Source organism: Uloborus diversus, chromosome 3, assembly GCF_026930045.1.
Source record: "Uloborus diversus isolate 005 chromosome 3, Udiv.v.3.1, whole genome shotgun sequence".
Classification (NCBI taxonomy): Eukaryota; Metazoa; Arthropoda; class Arachnida; order Araneae; family Uloboridae; genus Uloborus; species Uloborus diversus.
Window position 1 is genome coordinate 126,413,099 of NC_072733.1, and position 26,333 is coordinate 126,439,431.

Sequence of the window (26,333 nt, forward strand, 5' to 3'; positions counted from 1 at the left end):
AGATCCCAAACATTAGAAAGATTACTCCACAAGACAAATACAATAAAACTTCTACAAGCTCTATACAGTGAGCACCTCTGTTTACGACCAAAAACTATTTGAACCAAGTAATATAGTACAAGCATATGATAGCAAGATATAAACGATAGACTACTAGTATATCCCTCAAGATTGAGATAGAGAGAACTTGTTCCCTTTGAAAACATCAGAGCTAATTTTCTTTCTTTCTTTTTTAACTTTTACTTTTAAATTAGTACTTTTCTGGTGGAATTAGCATTCTTCTTTTCAAACATTTGGGAACTGAGAAAAATTGTAGCTCTAACATTTCAAATCAACTTCTGTGAGGATGAATAATAAAAGCACCAATTACTGTACAGTAAAAGACAAAATAATTTATATGATCTTAAACCAAACAAATGATGCATATAATAATTTCATTTTCCAAAACCTTTTTAATTTGATTAAATAGAATGAAAGTTAGAAACAAAATAATAACAACCAACAGCAATATCACAATAGAAAAAAATATTACTCTCATGGGATGTATATCGCCATAAGGTGGTTTCCCTTCTGCCATTTCTAATGCAGTTATTCCAAGGCTCCATATGTCAGCAACACAGTCATAGCCAATTTCTTGAATAACTTCGGGTGCCATCCAAAAGGGAGTACCAATAACAGTATTCCGTTTAGCCATGGTATCCTAAAAATATACAGATTGTAAGACTGTTTTTCTTTCTTTTATTTTTACAAAAGCAAGTGAAATAAAATACTTATAATTTTATACTTACAGTTAACTGCCCTGCAACACCAAAATCAGCTAGTTTGGCATGACCTTCAGTATTCAATAAAATGTTTCCTGCTTTGATATCTCTGTGAATTTTTCGTCTGTAGTGCAAATATTCAAGCCCTTTCAAGGTATCACAAAGAATTGTTGCAATTTCTTCTTCCATAAGCTGAAAGAAAAAATTTCTGTAAAAGTCATTCATTTAACAATTAAGCTCCTATTGCCACATCATAATCAATGGGTGCATTTGGAAAGAAGTTTGACTATTTGTGCAAGTTAAGCAGTTATCTTTTCCTTGTCCTTTTTTCAGGTAGTTTTAAAATCAAATGAATAAGAAAATTGTATTTTTAATTCAGCAAAGTAAAAAAAAAATACTCATTTCTTAGCTATGTGAAACAGGGTGGCGACAGGAACTGTGAAAAAAAGTTCCCTGACTTTTCCCTGATTTCCCTGATTAAGTTCACCAAATTTCCCTGATTTACGTTACCAATGATAATAGATTTCTTTCTTTGCTCTATTTGAAGTCCGTTGTATGTTTGTATAAAATGCAGTATTTTAAACGTTTTAAGTTGTGTAAACTTGTTGAACTAAAGATATATTTTAAAAAGATGCTACTTTTTTAATAAAATGGTTTTTAAAAAAAGACATTTTTTGGGGGGGGAACCTACAAAACAGTATATTAAATTTTTACACATGGAAAGATTATAGAAAATTTAAAAAAAAATACTTCACTTCCAGAAACCACTTAGCATAAGAATTTTTAGAAGCTATTAAAATGACTTTTAAAATCATATGTGTCCTTATGACAGAACTAAAAAGTAATTGAAATTATTTTGAACTAAGTTTTTAAACAGTATAATAATTGTTGCAAGAATAACAAGTAATAGTATTCTTATATAACTAATTGACATATTTATGCAAAACAGATGAAACCATTTGACATCCATTCATAGAGAGCTTTTCTCTAATCAAGAACATAGGTTTTAATGAATGAATACAGCATTTTAACAATAAAAAATAAAGATATTTACTTAAGTACACAAGTTAACTCTATTTCAAATGATTTAAGTATGTAACGAAAAAAATCTTAGATTGCTTTTGTAACAAACAACTTTGAAATACAAGGAAAAAAAAGCAATGAGTTAATTTCAAAATATATAAAAGAAGAATACAACTTGGTTATAAAATTAAAGAATTACTTAAGTCTGAAGAAAAGAAAACCCTGACGATCTGTGGTGACAACAAATAGTATAACGGCAAAAAAACAAATTTTTTTAAATTGAAAGTTTAATTTTAGCAATTAAATTAAAAATGCGAAGAAGTTTAAGCTTTTATAGTATTAATTCAAAAACCAAAGATTTCTTCTTGAAATCGTTACAGTACTTAATTACTTCGAAACAATGAAAAAAGGCAAAGGAGTTAAGGCATTAATGAAGGCTTTCTCTTTGCCAGTACAGTTGTTTATTTTACGTAGCATTGAAAGCGTAAAAGGAAATTTCAAGCTAGGTAAAATAAACTACCTAACAGACATAGAAGCAATCTTAGGAAGTTCATCCTGTGGTTAATAAGTAAGATTCAATACTTTGATGTTGAGGAAAAAAGATGCACAAATATGCGGTAGTGTGCGGTACACCTCATTAATTTTACCTTTTTTTTTTTTTTTTTTTGAACAGATAATTGGTGGAAAATGCGTAGGGAATTAGAGTATTTAATTTTGTAAAGTGAAAAAAAAATTTTTTTTTTCTTCATAAAATCAATTTTCCCTGATTTTTTGTTATTTTTTCGAAATTCCCTGATATTTCCCTGATCTCCCTGATCTGTCGCCACCCTGTGAAAGCAAAGAACACTGCAGTAAAAATCTATAACGAGCCCCGATTTATGAGCACCCCAATTCAGTGAGGAAATCAGACAGATTTGGTAGGTATAAAGTTATTAAAAGTCTATGGGAACTTAACTCATTATAGCAAGCAAACCCTGCTTAAAAGAAGCAATATTTTTGTGATTCAAAAAATTTCAATCTATATAATTCCAGCTCAGGTTATTCTTTCTAGGAAAACTTCCTTTAAACTTCTGAAGTGAACCAAAAGTTAGTGATGACTGATGAGATGAGTCATAAGCCCAGAGAACAAATGATCACGGCTCCCCTTTTTCTAACTTGTGGGGTAAACAAACATTTCAGTATTATGTATTTGTTGACGTCAATTTTATCACATAGTAGCTCAAATACAAGCTAATGCAGGACCATTCCACGAAAAGTGGTCCTGACACATCAAAAAAGTTTTTTCACACAATATAGAAACAAACCTTTTTTTTTTTTTTTGACAAAAAATATATGTTCTTTTTAATTCCAGCATCAATTTTGAATTTAAAATACTTTTATACCAGATTTTAGCCTTATTTGATAACATTTACACAATGTCAAAACAAGAAAAAAAAAGCATTGTTAGTGATATAAATGTAAGAGCCATTTTTTAACTAAATCGTTAACTTTTTTTTTTGAAAAACAATTTAATGAAGACATGCTTTACTATAATTATATTTCATTTTTTTTAATAAAGACTTTGATAAGTTTTTAACCTCCCAAAATATGCAGGTCACTTTTTTTTTTTTTTTGGACACTAAATAACGCAAAAAGAACAAAAGTTTCTCTTCAAGGTCAAACTTCAAGAAAAATCTCATATCATAAATTAACTTGATACATAATATCTGTAACCTGACTTTCATCTTCAAACATTCGGCAGAAAACTTTAGTGGAGGCTTTTTGAAAGATGTCACACATGTAACACTCCTGAATGGTTTTTTATCACGAGTTAGGTCTTTACATTTGAATGTAAAGAAAAAAAGTACTTCACATAATTCAATAAAAATATTGTGTGCTGGCACTGAAACCAAGATTCAATGAATGTTAAAAATATAATAACATTAAAAAATATTAAATAGAACGAAATAAGAATTGTTTATTTCATACTCAAAGAGCAATTTTAACAGTAGACCAGGGCTCTCTAACCTACGGCCTGCGGGCCAGATCCAGCCCGCGAACAGATTTTGTCTGGCCTGCAGGAAGCTTAAACTTTTTTCTATTTTTCGGAACAGAGACAGTCTCATTGGAAATAATTGAGATTTTATTTTTAATTACAAATAATGATTTAAAATCTTTTTAGTCGTTTTTTTAATCTTTTTTACCATTAACGACAAGTGCAGCAACCCCATCTCTCTTTTTGCTCTTTCCGAGAACAAATTTCTTTTCTCCGCACTACATTCTCCCTTTAGTCCCCTGGCATTGGGCATTTCCTGGGGCCAGGGAAAACATGTGCTAGGCTGACACCAGATTTAAATGTTTATTGTCAAACTCTAATGCTAGATTCTGAATTTTGTGAAAAAAACTTGATAACAGAAACCCAAATTTTCCCACAAATAGCGTTTAAAGCAGAACATCAACCATTGTAGTTTTATCTCTTCGTTTTTCATAATTTTGTTCCTTCATGCACGTACGATTCTTTATTTAGCTTAGAAATATGGAAAAGTGGATTCCCAAACCCTTAAAAAATCTATCTAGAAGAGAGGATGGTTTTCGCTCAGGCTGGCTTTTTTTTTGCTAATACCACGAAGTGGTTTGGCTCTTTTTTCTAAATTTTTATACATCAACCCTGGTGTAGATATGTGGATTGCAGTTTCATACACCTCACGAAAAACGCAGCAATCGTGAGTAGTATCTTTTATTTTCAATGATTTCTTTTAAAAAAATGGAAAGTTGATTTTGGGTGCTGTACTTTTAATAAACAGTGGACACACGATTATTTCATGATCGATAACAATAATAAAGCAGTGTCTTTATTTGCAAAGAGCTGTCACTGTTCTGAAAGAATTTAATGTCCGTAGACATTATGATACAAAACACAAGAGCAAATTTTACAATTTAACCCGTAAACTACAAGAGGATTAAATTGTTTCTTTGAAAAATTCTCTTTCAACTGAGAAACAAGTATTTGCGAAGGCTGTAAAAACCAGTTTCAAAGTCAGCCATATTCTGGCTAAAGCTGGTAAACCTTTTACGGACGGTCAATTGGTGAAAGATTGTATCTTGGTGACTGTGGTTGTGAACAAGCGTTTTGAAATTGAAGTACATTAAATCTAAATACAGATCTTCTTTATCAGGCGAACATTTAAAATCCCTCTTAATGATTGGAACTTCAAAGTTTATCCCTGAATGAACTGAAATATTAAGTGGTAAACAAATGCAATCTTCTTATTAATATTTTGAAAATACTTTAAAAGCTTCACACACACACACACGTGTTGTGTTCTCATTTATTTCCAAGTTTCCAATCATCATCAACTCAATTTGTAGTGCACTGCAATAATTTTGTCTTGTATCACTCACTCATTAGTCTTTTTTGTTTTTAAATTCATTTTATTTTGTGAAAGAATACTTTTTCTTTCAGTTTTCTGTACTATTCTAAATTTTACAATACTCCATATCGTTTTATCTTAGAAATTTAAGGGCACTTAAAATATAATTTCATTTAGCTAACAGCAAATATATATAAGGAAATATAGCAACTTAGAAGCAAGCTCAGAATTTTTCAAAAACTACCACTGAGCGCTTAATTAAAAAATATATATATTTGCAATGTATGGGTAGAGGAGGGAGCAAGCACTAAATGGACCATTTGGGTTAAAATATTGATGGACCGGCCCGCCTTGTCTCAAAAAATTCACAATGTGACCCGCAAGTAAAAAAGTTCGAGACTAGTGCACTAGACCATCGTTTTATGCGAGTGTTACGTTCTATGGAAATTAATAAGGACTTAATACTAATGTAAAAAAAGGGGTTATGTTTCATAGATGAAAAAAAACCTTCATTTTAGTATCAGATACATATGTATAGTAAGCTAAATCTGTACTTATTTGGATACATATGCACAACGTGAAAACGTGAATTCACTTAGTGTTTATTTAAAAAAAAAAGCTGGTTATGATATTCTTTTGAGTCATTTTTCTCTGTAGTTCTTTGTGGGGCATTAACGTTTCAATAATCACTCTTGTCGTTCCCATGGGGGAACCTTCCTCTACTAACAAATCATGAAGATCATTTGCCATTGTCAAGGAATGGCTCAGAATTTTCAATGGGAAAACTTTCGATTGCGTCTCATCGATATCGGTATGCTCGTTGGTTCTGTTCTCTTTTGTCACTTCTAAAAACTCTTCTCAGTGAGCTCTAAACTGTGCAAGTTTAGTAACTTTACTTCTGGAGTCAATTGCAAAAAATGTTTCCAATGGCCTAAGTTCGCTTATCAGTGCTCTAAAATGCAGTTTATTATGTGTTATCTGCAATTTCAGGAGTTCATTTTGAAAGAAGGATAAATTTCTGTTTGCAAGCTGCATCCATGTAAAAAAAAAAATAAAGATGTCAACAAATCTTAAACCGCCTATAATCAAATCCACGCAAAATGAGGGTCTACTATATTCGTATGATCAAAAGTAGTGTTCTATTTTCCAAGAAGTGTTACTAATAGGCAGAGGCGGCGATTGGGGATTGTAAGTGCGGGGGTTAGAAATTTTAGGAAGCTGAAAACTTTACTTTTGGCTCTCTTTGGGTGATTTAAGGGGAAGGGGGCACTTCGGAAACATTTCCCCAAGAAATTTCGAAGCTGAAGTATCAAAAGAAATGTCTTTGGTGATGTAAAGGTAACTACCCAAAAATAATCCCGCAACTGGTGTCTTAAAAAAGCAAATTTAGAACATCTTTAGTAAACTGAAGGCAAGGCGTTCTGGATTTCTCCCCTAAAAATTTTGCAGAGTTGAATCGTTTTAAAAATGCTATTTCAGGATATTTTTGAATGACTTAATGAGGAAAGAACAAGTTCGGAGGTTCTCCCCGGTAAATCTTATGGAACTGATAAAGTCCTAAAACATCAATCTTAGACTTTCTTTGGCGACTTCAAAGGAAAATGAGGAGGACTACTTCCGAATTTCTTAACTGGAGGTTTAAAAAAACATTTTTACATATTTTTACTGATGTTAGGGAAAAGCACGTTCGCTTCTCAGAAAAATTTCCCATTCCTGTAATACAAATTTAGGTCCTCTTTGAAGATACAAGGAGAGAGCGTGTTTACAGGTTCTCCTCCGGAAATTTTTTGAAACCGAAGTCTAAAAAATGCAGTTTTAGGCTATCGTTGGGTGACCTTCCAGAATTATTTTCAAATTAAAATCTTAAAAACATTCAGGCGATCTTTAATGATAAAAAAATTGGGGTTGGCGGTCGCTCCCACCCCCCGAATTGCCACCACTGCTAATAGGCCTAAACAGATCGTTTCAGAGATTTTCTGGCAAAACCCCCAAAATCGGGGTCAACACCCCATAGAGGGGTGAAAACTCTCCTATGTAAATTCTTGAGCATCAAAGGACTGTGCTAAATTTAGCAAAGATATGAAATATGAGTTCGAATTTTGGAAAATCCCGTAGGGGGTCAACCCCCCCCCCAGGACAAAAAGTCCCCATACAAGTTCAAGAGCACTAAAGAACCTGTGAGCAATTTGGCAAAGAAGGGGGTTTTTACCCTTTAGGCTGCCATGACGTAAAATTCCTTCACTCTATATCCAAGAGCAAAATCCATCCTAAGAGCAGAAATTAATTCATTTACTAATCTCTCTATAGCATTGACTACATTTTCTCAAATTAAAATTTATTTTTTATATGCATATTAAAGGTGTTTTACCATTTTTTCAATCTTGCTAAATCATTTACGATGTTGCATTGTATCTCTCAGTCAGTAAAATGCACATTAGAGCAGAGGTTCTTAAACTGAGTAATGCAGCACCCTGGCGTGCCATAAGAGGAAGTTAGGGGTGCCATGTGGTGTACATGATATTAATATACCGGAATATAAACAGATAGTGCAGGGTGCCACGAGAAAATACTAATCCTTTAAAGGGTGCTGCCGCAAATCGAAAAATTTTGAGAACCCTGGCACTAGATTATTAAGGGAACATATTTTTTTCTTAGTGCAAAAAGCATTTCTTCTTATTTACTTTCTTTGCAATTGGGAGAATTACCAATAGAGGAGAAGGTGTGAAAACGGGCACAGGTGTAAATATGGACATCCCTCCCTAGTGTCTATGGGGAGATACTATAGACTGGCAGTGAGACCTGTAGATGGCATCATTTGCTAATATAAGAGAGCAGTTGAAAACCTTCTTTCAAGTAGTGTGGATGCAGTGTGAATTATTGTACAAATTGGTGTTTATTCTGGACAGCAAAGGTTTAAGAGGTTATGCGAAATTGTCCTTTTCAAGTTCTTTTGCTTAGTTAAAAATAATTTCAGTGATACACGTAAAGTGGAGATCTTAAGCTATATTTTGAAGCTCACCTTGAGTCACATGCTTTTACATTACATGCGATAAGGGACATCTTTCCTAGGTGGGGTTGGTGTAAATATGGGCTCCCATTTAAAGGGTGCACATAATTACATCATTCTTGATGTCAACAGTGGGGATGAACCAGACTCAAATGATGCAACTTGCATCTTTTGTGATGAAAAGTTCTCTCTAGACACTTGGGGAGTAGATAGGAGTGAGTAAAATGTTTTATGTGCCAAATGTGGGCACACATAGATTGTGCCGAGCTGAAAGAGCAAGTTATGCTTGCGAATTCTGTAAATATCTCTCCTTACAACAAATAATTCTTCACCATTTTGTATTGTTTTATGCTGTTTTTAAACTATATTTGGTGACTCTTTTGAAGAGGGCTCATACTTACACTTGATTCTTACTGGTGCTTTTTCAAAAGTTTTTTGTAAATTGTTATTTTTGAAATGAAATAATGGATGTTAATCATTGTTTTGCCTTCTCGCATTTAGGAAACTTGTTATAATTTATTGTGAAAGACAAAAAGTTAAAAATTTTCAAATTGAAAATAACTTTATATCAAAAACAAAAGATGGCACCCACATTTACACCTTTTCCTCTAATGCTAATTTTCTGATACTATATTTTCAAAACATTTTTTAATTACAATTAAAAGTACATACCGTTTTCTTCCTTAGTCGCATTATGTCAGATACAGAACCACCTCCACAGTATTCCATAACAATCTAAAACAATATATTTAATACAGGGTACGGCAAAAAAATCCAGACAAGCAATTTTCCATGTAAGTTTATTAAAAATAACTAGCAAAGCACAAAAAATAATATTTTTAGTAGACATTTGCATCAATAAATTTAATTGGTTTCAAACTGACCGCCTTTTGCAGGATGGATAGAGGTACAACTGCTTATGAAAACTTTCAGCCAAGGGCCACAAGTCTTATCTTTAATCAATCCTATTTCCTCTAAAGCAATTGCTTAAAAGAGTCCAAAATTTTGGGTAGGTTAGGGTAGACCTCAGAGTCTAAAATAGGCCATACAATGTAATCCACGGGATTACACTGTACACTTAAGGTCTAGCAAGTAGAGGGCCACTCATGATATGTCAGGAAAATGCGTGTTGCACCACTCTTTTGGGCCATCTGAACTGGTGCAGAGTCTCATTGAAACGTCCAGTCTACATTTTTGAAGTGATCTTAGGCCCCCAGTAGTACAAGAGCTTCTATTTTAGAACATTCTTCAGTTACACTTTTTGATTAATTTTACCACTCTCATCTACATAAACCAGAGATCTTTTGCTGCTTGTACTAATTCCATCACAGACCAAGCCTGACTTCAGATTTTGGTGATGTTCAACATTTGCTAAGATGTTGGGAATCTCTACAGTCCAAATCTGTAGTTCCGGGACTTATTAGTTAGTTGAACAATAAAGAGATGTTCCTCAGTTAAAGATGTCTGTTCCAGTGCGAACTTGTGGTCCGTTTCAAACATTTCTGGCATCTTTGGAGATGTACAAATTTGCTGTCTTCAGCAAAAGGCTGGTTTTGCCCTTAGCCTCACTAATTGGTCATATCCCCCCCCCCCCGCCTCACGAACGACTTCTCTCATAGAAACCAGAGGATTTCATTAAACTCTCACTTTTGGATGGCCTGACGATAAACATAAATGGGAAATGTTCACTGTTCGTCTCTGTACACTTCCTGGACGTAGACTATCATTTCAAGCTACTTGAAATGACATATTGCATCAAGTACTGTTTGCCGAGACATAGCAAACAAACGAACTGTCATTCTCTTTGATTAAACATTAAAATAGCAAGGCTTTTGCTTGAAATGGTAAAAAAAAACCAAAAAAACATAAACTAGAAGGCAAATTATAAATTACTTTCTAATTAAAGTGAGAGACAAAAATAAACCAAGACACTCATTTAAAAGAACTTTCATTTGCAATGAAGCAACCATTGTTCACATTTTTTTTTTGCTGCATCCTGTAATAGTGTACATTTAAAAAAAAAAAAGAAAGAAAAAAAAACAAAGATGCAATTTACTTAATTTAGATATTAAAAATATTGTATTAACATCACAGAAGTTAAGTAATTCACAAAGAAACAACATACAGCTAGTTGAAATAAATCTTAAACAAATAGTTAAATAAGTGGTTCAAATAAGAGAAAAAAATCATTGATATAGACTAATAAAGGATTTTTAAACTTTATTCATTCTACAAATGTGACTAACTATTTTTGAGTAATATAAGTGCTTTCCGGGCATGTACCCTGCGATACAAAAGCTTAGAGAATGAGCTAAGTCACACAGATTTCGAAAAACATTTAATCAGTTTTTCTAAGACTGCTTCAGTTTAATATGCTATACATAGTTTTTTATATTTATAAGAATGAAAAGTTGACTTGTGCATTTTACAAGTTATTACATAGTAACAAACATTAACATTGTCTCAAAAGTTTACACAAAAACAAAATTAATTTTAAAACAGTTTTAAAATTTGCTTATTAGTTCATAAATACTAGTTTCTATTGAAGAAACTGAATCTTGCATGATTCAGTTGATTGTTCAATTTCGTACCCATACTTTCTGAATTTCCCTTAAGTTCCTTTACAGAAGTGTATTATTGTCTACCATTGCTGCAAACTTCGCGACACATAAGGTTCCAAAGATTATCTATTGGGATGCATACTGGCCAATAAAAAACTTTTTTTTTATGTGAATTTAAACAGGATTTTGTGTTGCTCGCAGCGTGAATTGAAGCATTGTCTTGCTGAAATTCTCACTGAGGTCTGCCTATAAGCTCAGCAAATGGTAGGAGATTATCCTCCAATGTTTTCAGGGGTCTGACCAGAGGATATTTGAGTCCGTTAACCGTCCGTCCCGTTGTTGAATTCCGAAAAAAAAAAATTCCCATATAAATAAGGACCACCCTAATATATATGTATCTCATACACAGAAATATGTGTGAGACATGATAATAATCAAAAGGGAGATTAAAGGGTAAAAAAGTCATAATTTCAACTAATTAAAGAAGCTCTTTTTTTCTCAATTTCTATTATTTAATCTGCCAAGTAGTATTCACAACTGATAAGTCCTGTCTTCAGTGGCATAGCTAGGATGGGGCAGAGGGGGCGGTCTGCCCTGGGTGGCACTTTTTTAGGGGCGTCAAACTGAACCCGTTTTTTGCGGAAAGTATCACGATAAGTATATTACGAGTTTAATCTATCACTGCAGGGGTTCCCAACCTGTGGATCGTGACATTATCTCTGTATTTAAAAATACACTATTGCATAGTTAAAAAATTAATATATATAGGAGAAAAAATAGCAGCATTTTTTAGAGTAGCATCAATACTTAAATGCAATGGCGAGTCCAAAAGAGGCTATGGGGCTGCAGCAACCACCACCGCTTCGATACCAGAGTACCTGATCCCAGAACTTCCTCTAGGGACGTGGTTTGATCCCAGCTGGTCAAAGATCCAGTCTTCATTAATGGTGACTGGGGGACCTTAAATATGTTCGTGGTCACAAAGTCCTCCAAGTGAAACAATGCCTCTGGGGATGCTGGACCAGAGATTTTTTGGTTTCTGGTCTGGATCAAAAAATCAGAGCTGTCTTCAGGGTCTTATCCAACCGGTTAAACCACAAACTGTGGTAGGTACAGGGGCCCTGGAGTGTGGAGAACTTCCTCTAATAGTGTCTTAAATTTTGGTTTAGAGACTTCAATCTCTGCAAATCTCCTCCCCCCCCCCCACTTTACTTTTCTTTTGCAAGAGTATGGAATGTAATTTTGGATTTCTTTTTCTTAAGTTTCTATTTTTATAGTAAACTTGCTACTTTACAACAAATGGACGACAAATTGAGGGAGCACACTGAGCGACAAACACTGTAGCTATGCCACTGCCAGTCCTGTCCTACATTTTCCTTACTTTTTCCCCCCGATTTAAATTTAATTCAAGCCTTAACTTTACTTAATACACTGCTGCTTTAGTACATATTTAAGTTATAGTACTTCTACCTATTTTAAAAATTTATCCGCTTTTATTTTTGTAGTTTATATGTACACATAAACTACATTAGATACATATGCATAAAACTCAAAAACATATTCAAAAAATGCTAAAAAAATATAATAAAAATTAAAAAAGAACAGTTAAAAACTTTACCTTAACAAATTACAAGTGACTTTTAAAGAGCTACTTCATAATCTATATATTTTTTAATCGTCATATTTAAGTTTTCTCTTTTTTAATCTTATGTATAAGGCTTGATTAACAAATCTGAAGATCAAGAAAAGACACTATTAAAATATTTTATTTTCAACTGTTTCATATTTAATCATAATAAACAAATAATGACATTACAGTGAAAAATCGATTTTGACAAATGATGTCATAAGAAAAAGAATTTTCAAATAAATGTGAAACAAAAATGAAAAGGGTGGAAAAAAAAAAAAAACAAAGTTTTAAAACAAAACGTTCACAACAAAAATATTTTTTGTACTAGATGATAAGGGTACATTTAATAATTTAAATAATTGACATGATTGCCAAATTTTAAGAAAGGCTAAAAATATGGGGAAAATGTTTGAATTTGAGAAACTTGCAATGTCTGCATATTCAGTACCAGAATATTCGAATTCCCCGATTTTTGCTTTTTATCGGCATCTTAAATGTCTCTAATCACAATTACAGATCAATTTTGTTTCCTAAAATCTTAAGAAACTCAAGATAAAGATTGGTAAAAGCTATTAATTTTAGCAGATGGCCTTGGTTTAAATCAGTTTGGGTGCAACTGTATTGACATTTTCCAGTGGACATAGCGAAAAGACGAGTTTACAAGTCCTCTTTTACCAAATGCAAAATATAATAATAGTTGAAAATAATTGTTAATAAAAAATTATTAATGTCAAAGCAGTAGAATCAAAAAGTAAATTCAAACGATCGTGTTTTGCAAAAACAGATGCGATCGGATTTTGAAATACATAAAAAAATCAAGACTAACTGAAAAAATTGTAAAAAACAGTTCCAAATGCATAAACTTTATGCTAATCTTAAAAAACTGCCAAATATGCCAAAGGATTGCAATATTAAATGCAAAACTGCACTTTTGGGAGCAAGTTAGTTTGTTTTAATGCAAAAAAGTACATTAAGCAGTCTTTTGTAGCAGCTTGGAGCAGGATCAGCAATTGACTCAGTTAGCACATCCCTGCCTTTGCTGAAAATAAAACGATAAAAGGAATAATAACTGCAATTTATTTCAAATGCCTGACAAAATCCTTACAATTTTGTTTGATAGTCTTCCACCTAAGTTGAGATTTTAGCATTGAAAAAGACTTCATTGTAACCCTAAAACATGTGTATACAATAATTTGCTATTTTTATGTCCTATTATTGTTGTTGTTTTTATCAATATAGGTGACAATGCGCAAAACAGAACTATATTCTGCAGTCATTAAAAATCAATTTAGATTGCTGCTGCTATTGATGAGCACCTTTGTCTGAAATTTATATAACATAAGTCTAAAGTAAACAATGTGATTCAATTTCCCATTTCTCTTTTAAAATATGACTGAAGCTTGCAGTAAAGAGGTACACTGGAAAAATTGTTTCTAGATATATAATGTAGAAGGAAAATAATAAAATTTACTTATCAGTGTGGGGGGTGAAAAGTAGAAAGATTTCCTTCCGTACAATGGAATTTAACAACAACCAAATTTTTAATCTTGATTCATGACATTTGTTTATTCAGTAGTAATTGCAATATAACTTTCATTTTGATTAAACTAAAATAAAAATTTCAGGAAAAAAATTCTTACAATTGCCAACTTTTTTTAAATGGTTTAAACCAAAAAAAAGCCTGCCAGCTCTTTTGGCACGACTAAAATTAAACAGCCTTGGTTTTCATCCAACAGCTTTTTTACATTGCATAGAAAGATATGAAAGTCAAAGTCATTGAATGAATTGGACAAATTCTAAAAATACACCTCAAATATTTTTTGCATAAAGTTAGTAAAATGCAGAAACAACAGGTAATCATTGTTTAGGTTAGACATATTAAAAGCAGATTTAATAATGAAAAAAAATACACAACTACATTGATAAAGCACAAAATTATCTTCCAACTGTTCTTACTTTCTCAACTGAGTCGACTAAAAAAACCTTCACTCAGCTCCAAAGAAAAATTGTTCAAGCAGGGCCGTAACCAAAAAATAATTACAGGGAGGGTTTAAAAACTTTCATGCGGAGCTTTGAGCTATTTGTGCTAATGTTCAAGTCGTTGGGTTACCTATTATGAAAGCGTTTTGTGCAATTAATATACATATGAAAGACATTTGAGTTTTGGAAATTTGTAAATACAGTAGACTCTTATTTTACGCGGGAGGTAATGTTCCACGGAAATGTAAATCAAAACTGCATAAATTGAGACCTTATACTAGTGTTAAAATAGGGGTTTGTTTCTGTAGATAACAAAATACTTCATTTTAGTGATGTCTAATTGTATAAATTTAATGTGTACTTATATCGCCTTTTATGCACAACAGGCATAAAGAAACCATAATTTAATTTTGTGTTCTGTTAATAAAGAGGAGCTGGCTATGATAGCCTTTTTGGCAGTCATTAAGAATTTGTCCCTGTAATTCTTTGTAGAGCATTAACGCATCCATGATCACTTGCGTCATTTCCATGACAGAATCTTCCTTCACTAACAAATCAGAAAGATGATTTCTATCGTCTAGGAATGGCTCAAAATTTTCAATGTGAACGTTTTTGGCTGTGCATCAAGGACGTTGGTATCCTCGTTGGTTTTGGCCTGTTTTGTCACCCCTAAAAGCTCTTCTTTCAGTGAGTTCTGAACTGTGTGAGTTAAAAACTTTATTTCTGGAAAGAGCTCTAGAACCAATTGCATAAAATGTCTCCAGTGGCCCAAGCTTGATTATTAGCACGCCAAAATACAATTGATTACACGTAATCTGCAATCTTTACGAGTTTGGATTTTGAAAGAGGGGAAAATGTTACCTGTTTGCATTGCCGCATCCGTGTAAAACTGAAACTCATCCGGGTAAAATAAAATAAAGATGTCAAATCTTAAACCCTGTATAATCAAAACCACATAAAATGAACCTGCGTAAAACGAGGGTCTAACCATCCCCCCCCCCTTGTATAAGGCCCTGTGTTCAAGTAAGGCTGCGTAAATAGATTTATCAACTCTACATGTTATCTCCATAATGTATGTGAAGAATTTTTTTGAAGAATTATTAATTAATGCCTTGTTAAAATTAGTAGTTATTTGAAAGCTTAGCGATTCCTATACTAACATCTGCAGTCTTTTTTTTTTTTTTTTTTTCTTTTTTAAATATGCAAAAGCTTGCTGAGAAAAAAATTGTTAGAATTTTGACAAAATAACAAAACTAAAAGTAAAACTACAATACAGGCACACATATACTAGAAGGCTTACCCACAGATCGGTCCCCTTAAAATAACTTCCATAATATTTAACTACATAAGGGCTATCACACTGCTGCATAATTGAGATTTCTTTAATGATTTCTTGCAAATCTGTATCGACAGGGACTTGCTTAATGGCTAAAACTTGGCCAGATTCTTTATGAAGAGCTTTATAAACACTGCCATAACTCCTGAAATTAAAAAATTACAAAGAAAGTTTAAGAGTTACATTTTGATTAAATTCATATTAAAGTAAGTAATGATTGATTTTTTGTAAAAAAGAGATCTTTCATTCCTTTTTTTTTTCTTTCTCTTTTTTTCAAATAATCATATGATTTAAGAACAAGTTTACATACAATTTTAGACTGATGATTAAAATCAATGAACGTAAAAATTTCAAAAACACAACATACATAAGCAGAATAAATTTAGTCAGAAATTATACATTTTAGCCAAACCACAGTGAAATTTATGAGAAATGTCCCCCCCCCCCCCTTTTTTTTTAAATTTAATGTATGCACAAGGATCAACCACCGAAAATGTCAACATTCTACTCTTAATGGAAGATGGTGCTCATACAACTTTTCTTTTTTGCTTTTTTTCCAATGCATCAATGTTACTTAAAATAATTAGAAACAGTTTTCTAATCTGTTGAATCGAACTCTTTGATACAAGTCACCATTTGACAGTACAGAAACAATGTAGATTACAGTAAAAGATAATAAAAATTGTAGTATGCTAGAAACTTCTATTACTATAAGGCCACTTCTACTTGAAAGTTGAGTTGCTGAACTACTTGTGCATGCATTGGGTGATGGTTATCAAACACATTTAGATATGCCAAAGTAGAGCTATATAGATACAACGCATTAAAAGAAAAAATGCAGGCTTTAAATTTTGATACTAATGGTATGAACACTGGCACAAGGAGCTTGAATTAAATTTTAAAAAATTAGTAGTACGAAAGAAAACTACTGTAGATATCCTGCCGTCACTTGGCAAGGCAATTTTTAAAAAAAATTTAAAGACTATCAGATTATGGATAGATAGTCCAGATATCTGAGAATTAAAAATATCCATACAATAAAAAAAGGAAGAAAGAAATAGTTTAAATAAACAAAGAGTATAAACTAAAGAGATTTAAAAAAACAAATACTAGAAACAAAGTAGCAGACGCACCCTTCCCCTAACTTGCAAATGATATCAAACACTTCCTCAGGTTGTCTTGTCAAACTTTCTTCGCTTAATTTCTTCAGCTCACTAGAAAAGAAACCGAAACATAAAAATGAGAATTTTTTAAGGCATTGTGGAATCAAAACTTAGAAGCTTCACAAATAAATACCCAGTATTTAGCTAAGATTTTTTTTTAAATATTCATATGCAAGGACAGTACCTGAAAAATTAAAACCACAAAATATAAATAAGCAAGCGCTTTAATTTGAGCAATGATTGAAAATGGAACGATGGAAAAGTCTTTGGAACGGGATGATAATATACTTGAAAGCTGAAAATGATTCATTTTTCTTTGGTGCAAAATATTTTTGTAACTTACATCCACTACTTTCAAGTAATGAACATGCTGCATAAGCCTTAAAAACATTTTTACAATACAAGTCAGAACTAGATTTTAAGTATTAAAAGCAACCCCACCATAGCCAGAATATCTCCAGGGGGGGGGGTCAAGATTTTGCACGTACAATCAACTCTGGATAACTCGAAGTCGCAAGGGACCGGCTAAAAGCTTCAAGTTATCAGAAGCTCCCCTTCAAACCTTTTCAAGAATAATGTTTTTTTTTTTTTCTCAGAAATTGTGTATGTTAGATAGAGTATTACAATCTTAGTTTAAAAAAAAAAGTGTTACTAGTACAGTACAAAAATATTTTCACAGAAGAGAATAAATTTTATCAGCATACTTACTTCAAAAGAGGAAGTTATCTCTGTCTGCTTACATTTTATTTTCTTTATCAGATTTTAAGTTATTCAGTTAACAAATCGACTTTCTTTTTCCAGTTAAGGCATTTTTGTTTTGACATCATTCTAAGTAAACACCACACAACCATATTTCAATCCTGAAGTCTGGATTGGAAATGGCCAAGCAGGGTTGCTATATTTTCAAGATAGCAAAAAACACAAAATGTCAAGAAAATAGCCCGATATAATACAAGGTCACCCAATCTCTCTTGATCACATTAACTTCAAACAATATATTGCCATAAAAAAGGCTACCTTTTCAAATTTCGACAAAAATTAAATTTGCCCAAAAAGAGCCAGTTGCTATTCATTGAAGTATTATATATCTAGATGTAGCAAAATGTAGCCCAATCGGCTACTTTTCACTTAATCTGGCAATATTGTATCGATTCCTTATCAACACCTGGAGGTAAAAAACATAACGCCGACACTCGTTTCGCAAAATCTGGGGGGGGGGGGGGAGAAAAACCGTTAAGTTATACTTTTGTATTTTGTAAATAAATTCTTCCGTCATGCAAACTGATAAAACAAAGCACCATGTAAAGGGGGGGGGGGGGAATCGCAAGTTTTTTGCTGGATTTTTGTGCATGAAATAATAATAAAGTTGTTACCTTCGAGAAATAGAGACAACTTAGCAATGGAAAACACTGATAATTTTAGGACTCAATGAAAACTTCGAGACAAAGGAATATTTGAGTTATAAGACTGAGTCATTGAGAGTTGACTGCATATATGTATAAAATGGTCGAAAAATAACATTAAAGTGGAAAAATTATTTTTCATATGTATCTGTTTTACACAGTGATGATATTGTAACTATTAAATACAGTTGTAGGATTAATCTCAATCGGATTTATTCATACTGTTAAATTATTCACTCTTTATTATTTCGAAGAATTAAAAATGGTGTGGAAAGTACAATATTTCAGAAACTGCTGAACAAACAGCGTAAGCTGTGCAGCAAAAAAAAAACTTCTCAAAATGCTTCGGAAACCATTCTCACAGATTCTTATGTAAAACAACCCTCTGAATCTAAATATGACTATTTTTTTTTTCCTCCATCACCCACCTCTTTTTGAAATTAGCAGCCCCTGTTTTTAACAGTTTTATAGCCATTATTTTTATTTGGAGGGGAAGAAAGCATTATATTAACCGTCAACATTCTTCAGTCAGGCTAGAGAGGATAAAAGTTCAAAAGCATCTTTTAGCTCTTTCTTTAGGAATCCAAGTAACAACTTTATCAAACTATTCAGAACTAAATTTGAAGAGAAAAAAAAACTGCCACTGTTTTGGTCAATAAATGTTCCTTGAAAGACATCAATATTACAAGAAAGAAACAATAAGACAGTTCATAGGAAGTAACCAACTTCTTTGCCACTGTAGAGAAATTGAAAACAAGCAAAGCAAGCTTGAAAGAATTTTAACGATTTTTTACATGAGTCCGTTTTTAACAAGCAAATATCCTGGTCCCTTCTCTCTCGCTACAAGCGATTTCGACTGTATTACTACAAGACTCTGAAAAAACTTAGTTCTAAAATGTTCATATATACTACACACACACACAGGAGAGCCATAGAGAGGGGTCTATGTAGCTTTGCCAGTTGAAGTTGAATTTGTAAATGCAACAGACCATACATTCTAAAACCACAAAACAAAAGAAGAATGATTCAAATCAAGGTTTTTTTATCACTTGATTTAAATCGTGGTTTAAATCAATGCTCAAGTGTGAGAATAATTTTCTAAGGGGTAGAAACTACCTAGGCCTACAGTTAAAAACATGCTCTCTTTCATCCCAGGGATAGAACTAAGAAAGGAAGTTCAAAAAATAGTCAGTTTTCATGGAAAGTAAGGAATATCTTGCCTGGGTTACTTATTGATGTAACCAATTATATAATAATTTAGTAAAATAAATTAAAAGACAACCAAATCCAATAAGCTATATTCTCTTGACTTAGGAAAAGAGCTTCAATACTGCTCCTCTCAATACCCCCGAACCTGACAGAGAACTACAATAACTGGGTTTGCCTCTGGAAGGACTGATGACCAGGGCTGCGGAGTCGGAAGGAAAATGGCAGATTCCAACTCCTGGATTTTAAAATGTCCTACTCCAACTCCTGGATTTTGAAATGTCCTACTCCAACTCCAACTTCATTTATTCATTTCCATACCCCCTCCCCTCATAGAAGGGGAGGGGGGAATCCCTAAATATAGACTGAAATATTAATTCCTTTTTATGAAATTTTCATGTTGTATTTTGTTGTTAACCTAAGATGTGCTGTCAGCAACGTTAGAAATTCAATTTGAAAATCAATTTTTCAATCAGGGCTCGCGTTTACGCGCTATAGCGCGTTTTTTACGCAAATTCGCGGGAAAGGGACGCAACTTCCGCGAAAAATCGGGTCCCAGGGACCCAAAAAACCCAAAAGATAAGAACCAGAAAAAAAATGGGAGAAAATGCTAAAGATCTATTTAGTAAATGCTTTTAAGCTTCAAAATGACCAGGAGAATCAACAGAAAAGGACTAAAATGACCCTATCTGTTTATCAGCTATTCAAACACACCCCAATTGTGGACTAGTCAATGGAATTTTAGTGATAAGACTGGAGCTTACAGTGACCTCCTGGGCAGAGCTCAGGGAGCAAGTTCACAAATAGCCCATTGTACTGTATTCTAAGAATAAGCTTTCCCTCAATTTTTATCTTGAGGAAATTCCTAAAAACAGAAATGAAGACTAAAAATAAGAGAAGTTTTCAATGCAATCTTCAGGATTAATACAAGACAATTGTACAGTAAAAATATTGCAATTTGGCATTCATGTAACCAGAATTATTTTTGAAAATCATCACTTGGCATCCCCAATAAAAAGAGGGGAGAAAAAAAATGGCGAACATTTTCCAGATCGCGCTAAACACAAAGAGTTCGGAACTTTACATTTTTCTTGTTAAATTGCTTATGAATACTTGAATTTTATACAAAAGCACTTTAATCTTGTGCTTTTTCTAATAATTCATCTCTTTCTGATGGGTTACTTTCATTTGGACTTGCAAAAGTCGGGTATTAATCGATCGCGCCATTTTGAAAATGGCGCGATTTTAAAAATAGAACAAAAACCAAAACAGATATTTTGAACGAGTCAAAATAAAGTCAAATATACTGATTTAAGATTGCAAATGAGCAATTTTCACACTCATATGAGAAAATGTTTCGTTTTTGCTATCGCGATTTTTGCGTTGGGTTCATTCGCTTGCGATTTATTATTATTATTATTATTATGTAATTGTCAATGATAATTGGGAAGGGGGGGGGTCTGTTTGCTTTTTTCACTAAGAAAAATTTCCAGGAAAACAAAGGTTAAGGGAGTGCTTTTTGCTTGATCAATCAGAGCACTTGTTTTATAAAACCCATATACTTTAAAACCCATTTTTAAAGTAAATTTTGAGTTAATCTCATTGTAACTGTATCAGCCGATGCAGAGAATGGGTTAAAAAACTGTTTCTTGAGAGTCAGATTTGTGTTCAGTGTTGGATACTGAGTTAGGTAGACTTAACTTTAAAACCTACACCATTCTCAAAGTAAAAATCAAAAATGTTGTACATATATAAAAAAGGGAAAATTAAACAAAGGTTACATTACAAATTAGAGTAATATATTTAAAATTATTTAAGTAAAGGTAGAAAATCTTAGATTCCAAATTTAATGGATTCAAGTTCATAAATATTTTTAACAGTAAAATAGATTCTTATCAGGCAAACATGATTATTTTATGGATCTCCAGCGATCACAATTTTTAAAGGTACAAAAGAAAGGGAAACAAACATGAAATTTAAACTACATATAATACTTTTTAAGCAGTATATTTAATTGAAAAACATATTGAAGTTACAGTAAAAGTTTGTGTATCCAGGCGTCTAGTGACTTGAATTTCTTCTGATGGTCTTCATTATCCATGACGAGTGTCTTGTAACTTTCCATAACTCATGGATTTTTCCTAAAAAACATATATTTTTCAAAAGAATATATAACATAGCATTTTGTAAAAATAAAATTGCAAGCAACTGATCTACGAATGTGTTTCTAAAAATTTGAATTAAGCAGAAATGTAACAAGCCGAGTTACTAATCTAATTAAAAAACAAATAATGCATCAATGACTAGTGATAAGCATGATATAATTACAAAGTTTTAAATTTTATACTTTGCTACCAAAGGTATGCATTTATAGATATAAAAGTTTCAAAAACATGTTTTTGGTTTCCAACAAATCTCACAAAAGTGTTCATTAGATAAGAACTTACGTGTAAAAAATTTATTCTTTTTCTTCAAAAAATTTCATGATACACAATAATGTTTCAGTCACAAAAAATATTGCAGAAAAGTTTTAATTGTAAAGTGATTTTATAATAAATATATGAATGTAAAGAAATGCATATTTTTACTTAACAAGTGCAAAATCAATTTTTAGATAATCCTACTGCTTTCTCCCCCCCCCCCCTTTCCAATGGCATTAAACCTTTTTAAAGCCTTATTTGAATCAAATAACATAATTTTTACCTAATTTGTGGAATATCTGCAAATTTACTTATGCGCCAATACCCTGCCACTCTATTCTGCGGATAACCGAGAATTGACTGCAAAAGAATCTACAAACTTGCTGCAATAATGATGTAAAATTACTGGTGAATAAGGAACTATTGAGTTGACTTTATGCATATATCTATTATATTTAACTTTTGAAAATAGCTATTTTATTTAAAAACAAGTAAAGAATCTAAAATTTCTAGAAGAGAGAACTTTTAGTAATAGGGAGGTCCAAAACAGAAAGATAACTGTAATCAGTTTTCATTTCAATAGTGAATTAAATGCAAGGATGGTTACTAAAAGTAATAGCGAACTTAAGACTTTGGTGTTTCATAAGCCTTTTGCTGCCACACTACATCCTCACAAATGCTCTTCTCTGAAGGTCAGGATTCACAGACCTAGTTTGAAAAGTGGTGACCCAAAAAACTTGTCTCAGTCGCAATTTTTTTCATCTTTAGTTCCCTATAGAAAAGTTCCTGGAATCAACTGAAATTATGCACCAAACCCTACAGTGTGGAAGGCAATTATAGCTTTGGAAGTTTGCCTGGGGATGAACACTGCCATCCCCTGAAACGGGGCAAAGACTTCCTAGAGTTTACAGCTTTGCGGACTTCAGAGCTGGGTGTGGAAGAAAAATTTTACATTCTTCCCCTATGTTCCTGGGAACTCTTTTCTTCGCAAAAGTACCCCTTGATTGACAGACAACCAAGAGGGGTTGCGGGAGGGGGAGGGTCAATCGGGGAAGATTGTTCTTTTACCAGAAAGACGAATAGACTTCACAGTTTTGCATTCTTTCTCAACTCGGCTATGTGTGAAACGTAGTCGCCACATTTGGTCATTTGCAAGATGGAAGTAAACAGGAAGCTAAGTGCCTAGGTTTTTAAACACAAAGCAGAACTAGATTTGACTGAAAAATAATGAAAATACAGTAGAGTCTCGGAAATCCGAGGTAGTTGGAGCTAATGCCACCTTTTTTTAATTACTGAAAACTCGGATTATCGAGAAAATTCTTCCAATTAAAAAAATTACACTATTTGGACAACATAAGGAGGAGAATTACTTCCTTGTGTCTAGAAAAGGAAGTATGGTCTTCAGGAAAAATTTATCACCCAGATTTCAATATAAATTTCCATTTTAATTGCGTCTAAAGGAATTTCGACTTTAGATTTTCACAACATCCATACGTATTTATGTGCGAAAATTTGTAGGCAATTAAAACATGTATTTTGACTGCGCCCGAATCCATTTTGATGAGCATTACATAATGCCTGTATACATATGAGTGCCTTCTTATGAATCTTGGTTAACATAAAAACAGTTAGTTTGTATTTGGGTTAAATTTTTTTATATGCAACTCATTTGGCGTCAAGCTATGCAATTTTTTTTTTATCGCAATCTAATCTTCCAAAGAGCATGTTAAAATGTTTTTTGTGACAAATCAATGTCAATTTTACGTATCGAGTTATTGTCTCCAAGGCACTTCTTAATCCATATCCTGTAGATGATGAATACTTAGTACCACTTAGGACTAATCTTGTTGAAACCAATTTCTTAGCAGGGTAGTGGAACCTTGGAACAGCTTACCGGAAGAGGTGGTAATGAGCAAGGGAGTCGATACTTTTAAGAGGGCCATTGATTTCCACTGGGGATTGTAAATCGACTAGGACCAGCCTAGCTGGGCCCAGAGCCTGTTGCTGGTCGTCACTTTTGTATTTCTATTTGTAACAAAGCCTCCAAAGCAATCAGGATTAAATACAGATAAAATTTTCTTTTTCAATAAATAAAAAAAAAAACATATTTTAATGCATTTTATGCAATTTTCAACAGGATAATTTATAGGTAGTTGTGTAATTTTCAATAGTTTCATGGCATTGGGATGAACATAGTTCTGTTTTCGATAACTTAGGCAATAAATAGTATTGTCTACTTCCATCTTGAGAATGATCAAACATGGCCACTACAGGAAAAAGTTAAGATAATAAATAGGTTTTTGAATTTGTTGCATAAAGATAATTAGAAATTATTAATAATCCTTAAAAACTACAACTCTGACAAAATAGTCAGCTCTTAGCACATTAGTCTAAAACAATGTGGATAAAATAATATTCTGAAGAAAAAATTTTGTATTTTTTAAGAAATAATTATGAATTATCCGAAAAAAAAAGTCCACTTTGTGAAATTTTCAAAAGTTTGCATTCCAATAAATATCCAATTCAGGTTTTGGAAACTTGGGCACTTAGAGTGTTGTGTACTTCCATCTTGGAAATGACCAAAAATGGCGACTATGCCAAAAATTAAGATATAGATTTTTTGAATTTATATCATGAAAAAAAATTAAAAATACTCATGAAACTACAATTTAGTTGAAAAGATTTTAGCACATTTCCGTCCAAAGCAATGAGGATAAGATTAAGTTTTAAATACAAAATTTTTCATTTCTCAAGAAAGTTATTTTAAATACTGAAAAAAAAAAAAAGAAAATTATATTAATTTGAATTTTTGGCATCTTGAATTCAAATTATGTTTTTTGCAATCACGAGCGTGCGTTTGAATGCGAGTGTGTTTTTGTGTAGGCACGTGTGTGTGTGTTTGTGTGGACGCATGTGTGTGGGTACGTGCGTGTGTGTATGCATGCAGTGCTGTGTGTGTGTAGGCATTCGTGCTGTGTGTGTGTAGGCATATGTATCTGTGTGCAGGCATGAGTGTATGTATGTCTGTGTGTGTTTGTGTCTGTGCGCAGGCATGAGTGTGCGTATGAGTAGGCGTGTGTGTGTAGGATATGGACACAATCTGGAGACAGTTTTCATAAAAGGAGCAGCAACGTGAGGCTGGTCGACACGACGGTGGTGCTGGCGGGAAAATAAAATGATAGGAATTCAAAACAATCAAATGAGAATAAGCAATCATGATTGCTCAAAAAAAAAAAAAAAAATCAGCATATTTTGCATTAGTTACAAGGGCGCCCATATAGGGGGCAAGGGGGGGCTCCAGCCCCGCCTTTGAACATAGAACTTCCTCGCTTTTAGTACTTTTTTCTTTGCAAAAATGTGAAAACATTTCTTCTCCAGCCATTGATGAATAAGTTACTAAAAATGTCAAATTTTAATTGATCTAATCTGTCCTGAAATCAGTTTCTATGGGGAAAATATCCAGCTAAACCATGGGGAAATTATTTGAGCCCCCCCCCCTTGCAACTTTGCATATGGGCGCCCATGATTAGTTATATTAGTTTTCAGTTAAATAAAACTTCAATTCTGCTTTGTCTTTGAAAACTTAGGCACTTAAGCATCATGTCAACTTCCATCGTATGAACGACCAAATACGGCGGCTATATTTTACACGTAGCTGAAATGCTGCAGTATTACCTTTTTGTTCAAAAAACAATGTTCTCCACTCAATCCTCACGCTCAGCGTTTATCTCAGGCTTATCTTCCAAAGCAATAAACTGTCTTCTCCCCTGCTGAGTTTGTGCATAATTCCTGTTTACCCCAGAATCTTTTTTTTTTTGGGAAAGGGAGAAAAAAATGGCGACTGAGGAAATTTTTTTTTTTTTTGAGTCGCCACTTTTTCAAACTAGATCAACACATGGCAAGTGGTGAACGTGAATCTTGTCCTTTATCCTCAAATCCAAGTTTTTGAGATTCAGTCAGAAAACTTAGCCATGGGGTAAGTGCGGGTGAAGTGTTTGTGCCGCAATTGCTGTCAGAGAAGCAAAGGCCAATCAGAAAGCAATCTGCCAGGATCTTCTTCATCAATTGAATGAGGACTCTGACATTTTCAACAATGTGAGACTTTCTTTAATGCTCAAATGAAAGCATCCTGGCTCTGTAGAGGTTGCTCAAATGAAAGCATCCTGGCTCTGTAGAGGTGGTTCAACAGGCCCTGATGACGAAGCTAAACAGCATTCCGGTCCAAGCACTCCTGCAGGTGTATGAAGACAGGGAAACTTGTTTCGCAACAGTGTAAGCTCATGAATATATATATTGTTACAAATTCTGTAAATAGTAATTATTGTAGGAACGTAATCTGTAAATAGTTTCCCGTAATGAATATACAACCCCTTTTTCATTCGGCTAAAGTATACGACCCCTATTTTCTTTCTTTTCATTGATAACGGTCTACGCATTTCTCGAAGCAGAAAGAATGTTGTGGAAAATTCTTGGATGTTTATAAAAGCCGTTAG

At 33.0% G+C, this 26,333-nt stretch overlaps 1 protein-coding gene across 2 annotated transcripts in view; it reads right to left on the reverse strand.

Annotated features, from left to right (window-relative positions):
- The window catches only part of LOC129218415 (serine/threonine-protein kinase 3-like), an 85,847-nt gene that overhangs the window by 18,674 nt on the left and 40,840 nt on the right, over nucleotides 1-26,333 (reverse strand). For both annotated transcript variants that reach the window (XM_054852670.1, XM_054852669.1), the window contains 5 exons: nucleotides 16,782-16,862; nucleotides 15,613-15,793; nucleotides 8,814-8,876; nucleotides 789-953; nucleotides 533-700 (listed from right to left, as the gene is read on the reverse strand). In XM_054852670.1, the coding sequence (XP_054708645.1) occupies nucleotides 533-700; nucleotides 789-953; nucleotides 8,814-8,876; nucleotides 15,613-15,793; nucleotides 16,782-16,862 (658 nt within the window). The remainder of the gene's footprint in view (nucleotides 1-532; nucleotides 701-788; nucleotides 954-8,813; nucleotides 8,877-15,612; nucleotides 15,794-16,781; nucleotides 16,863-26,333) is intronic.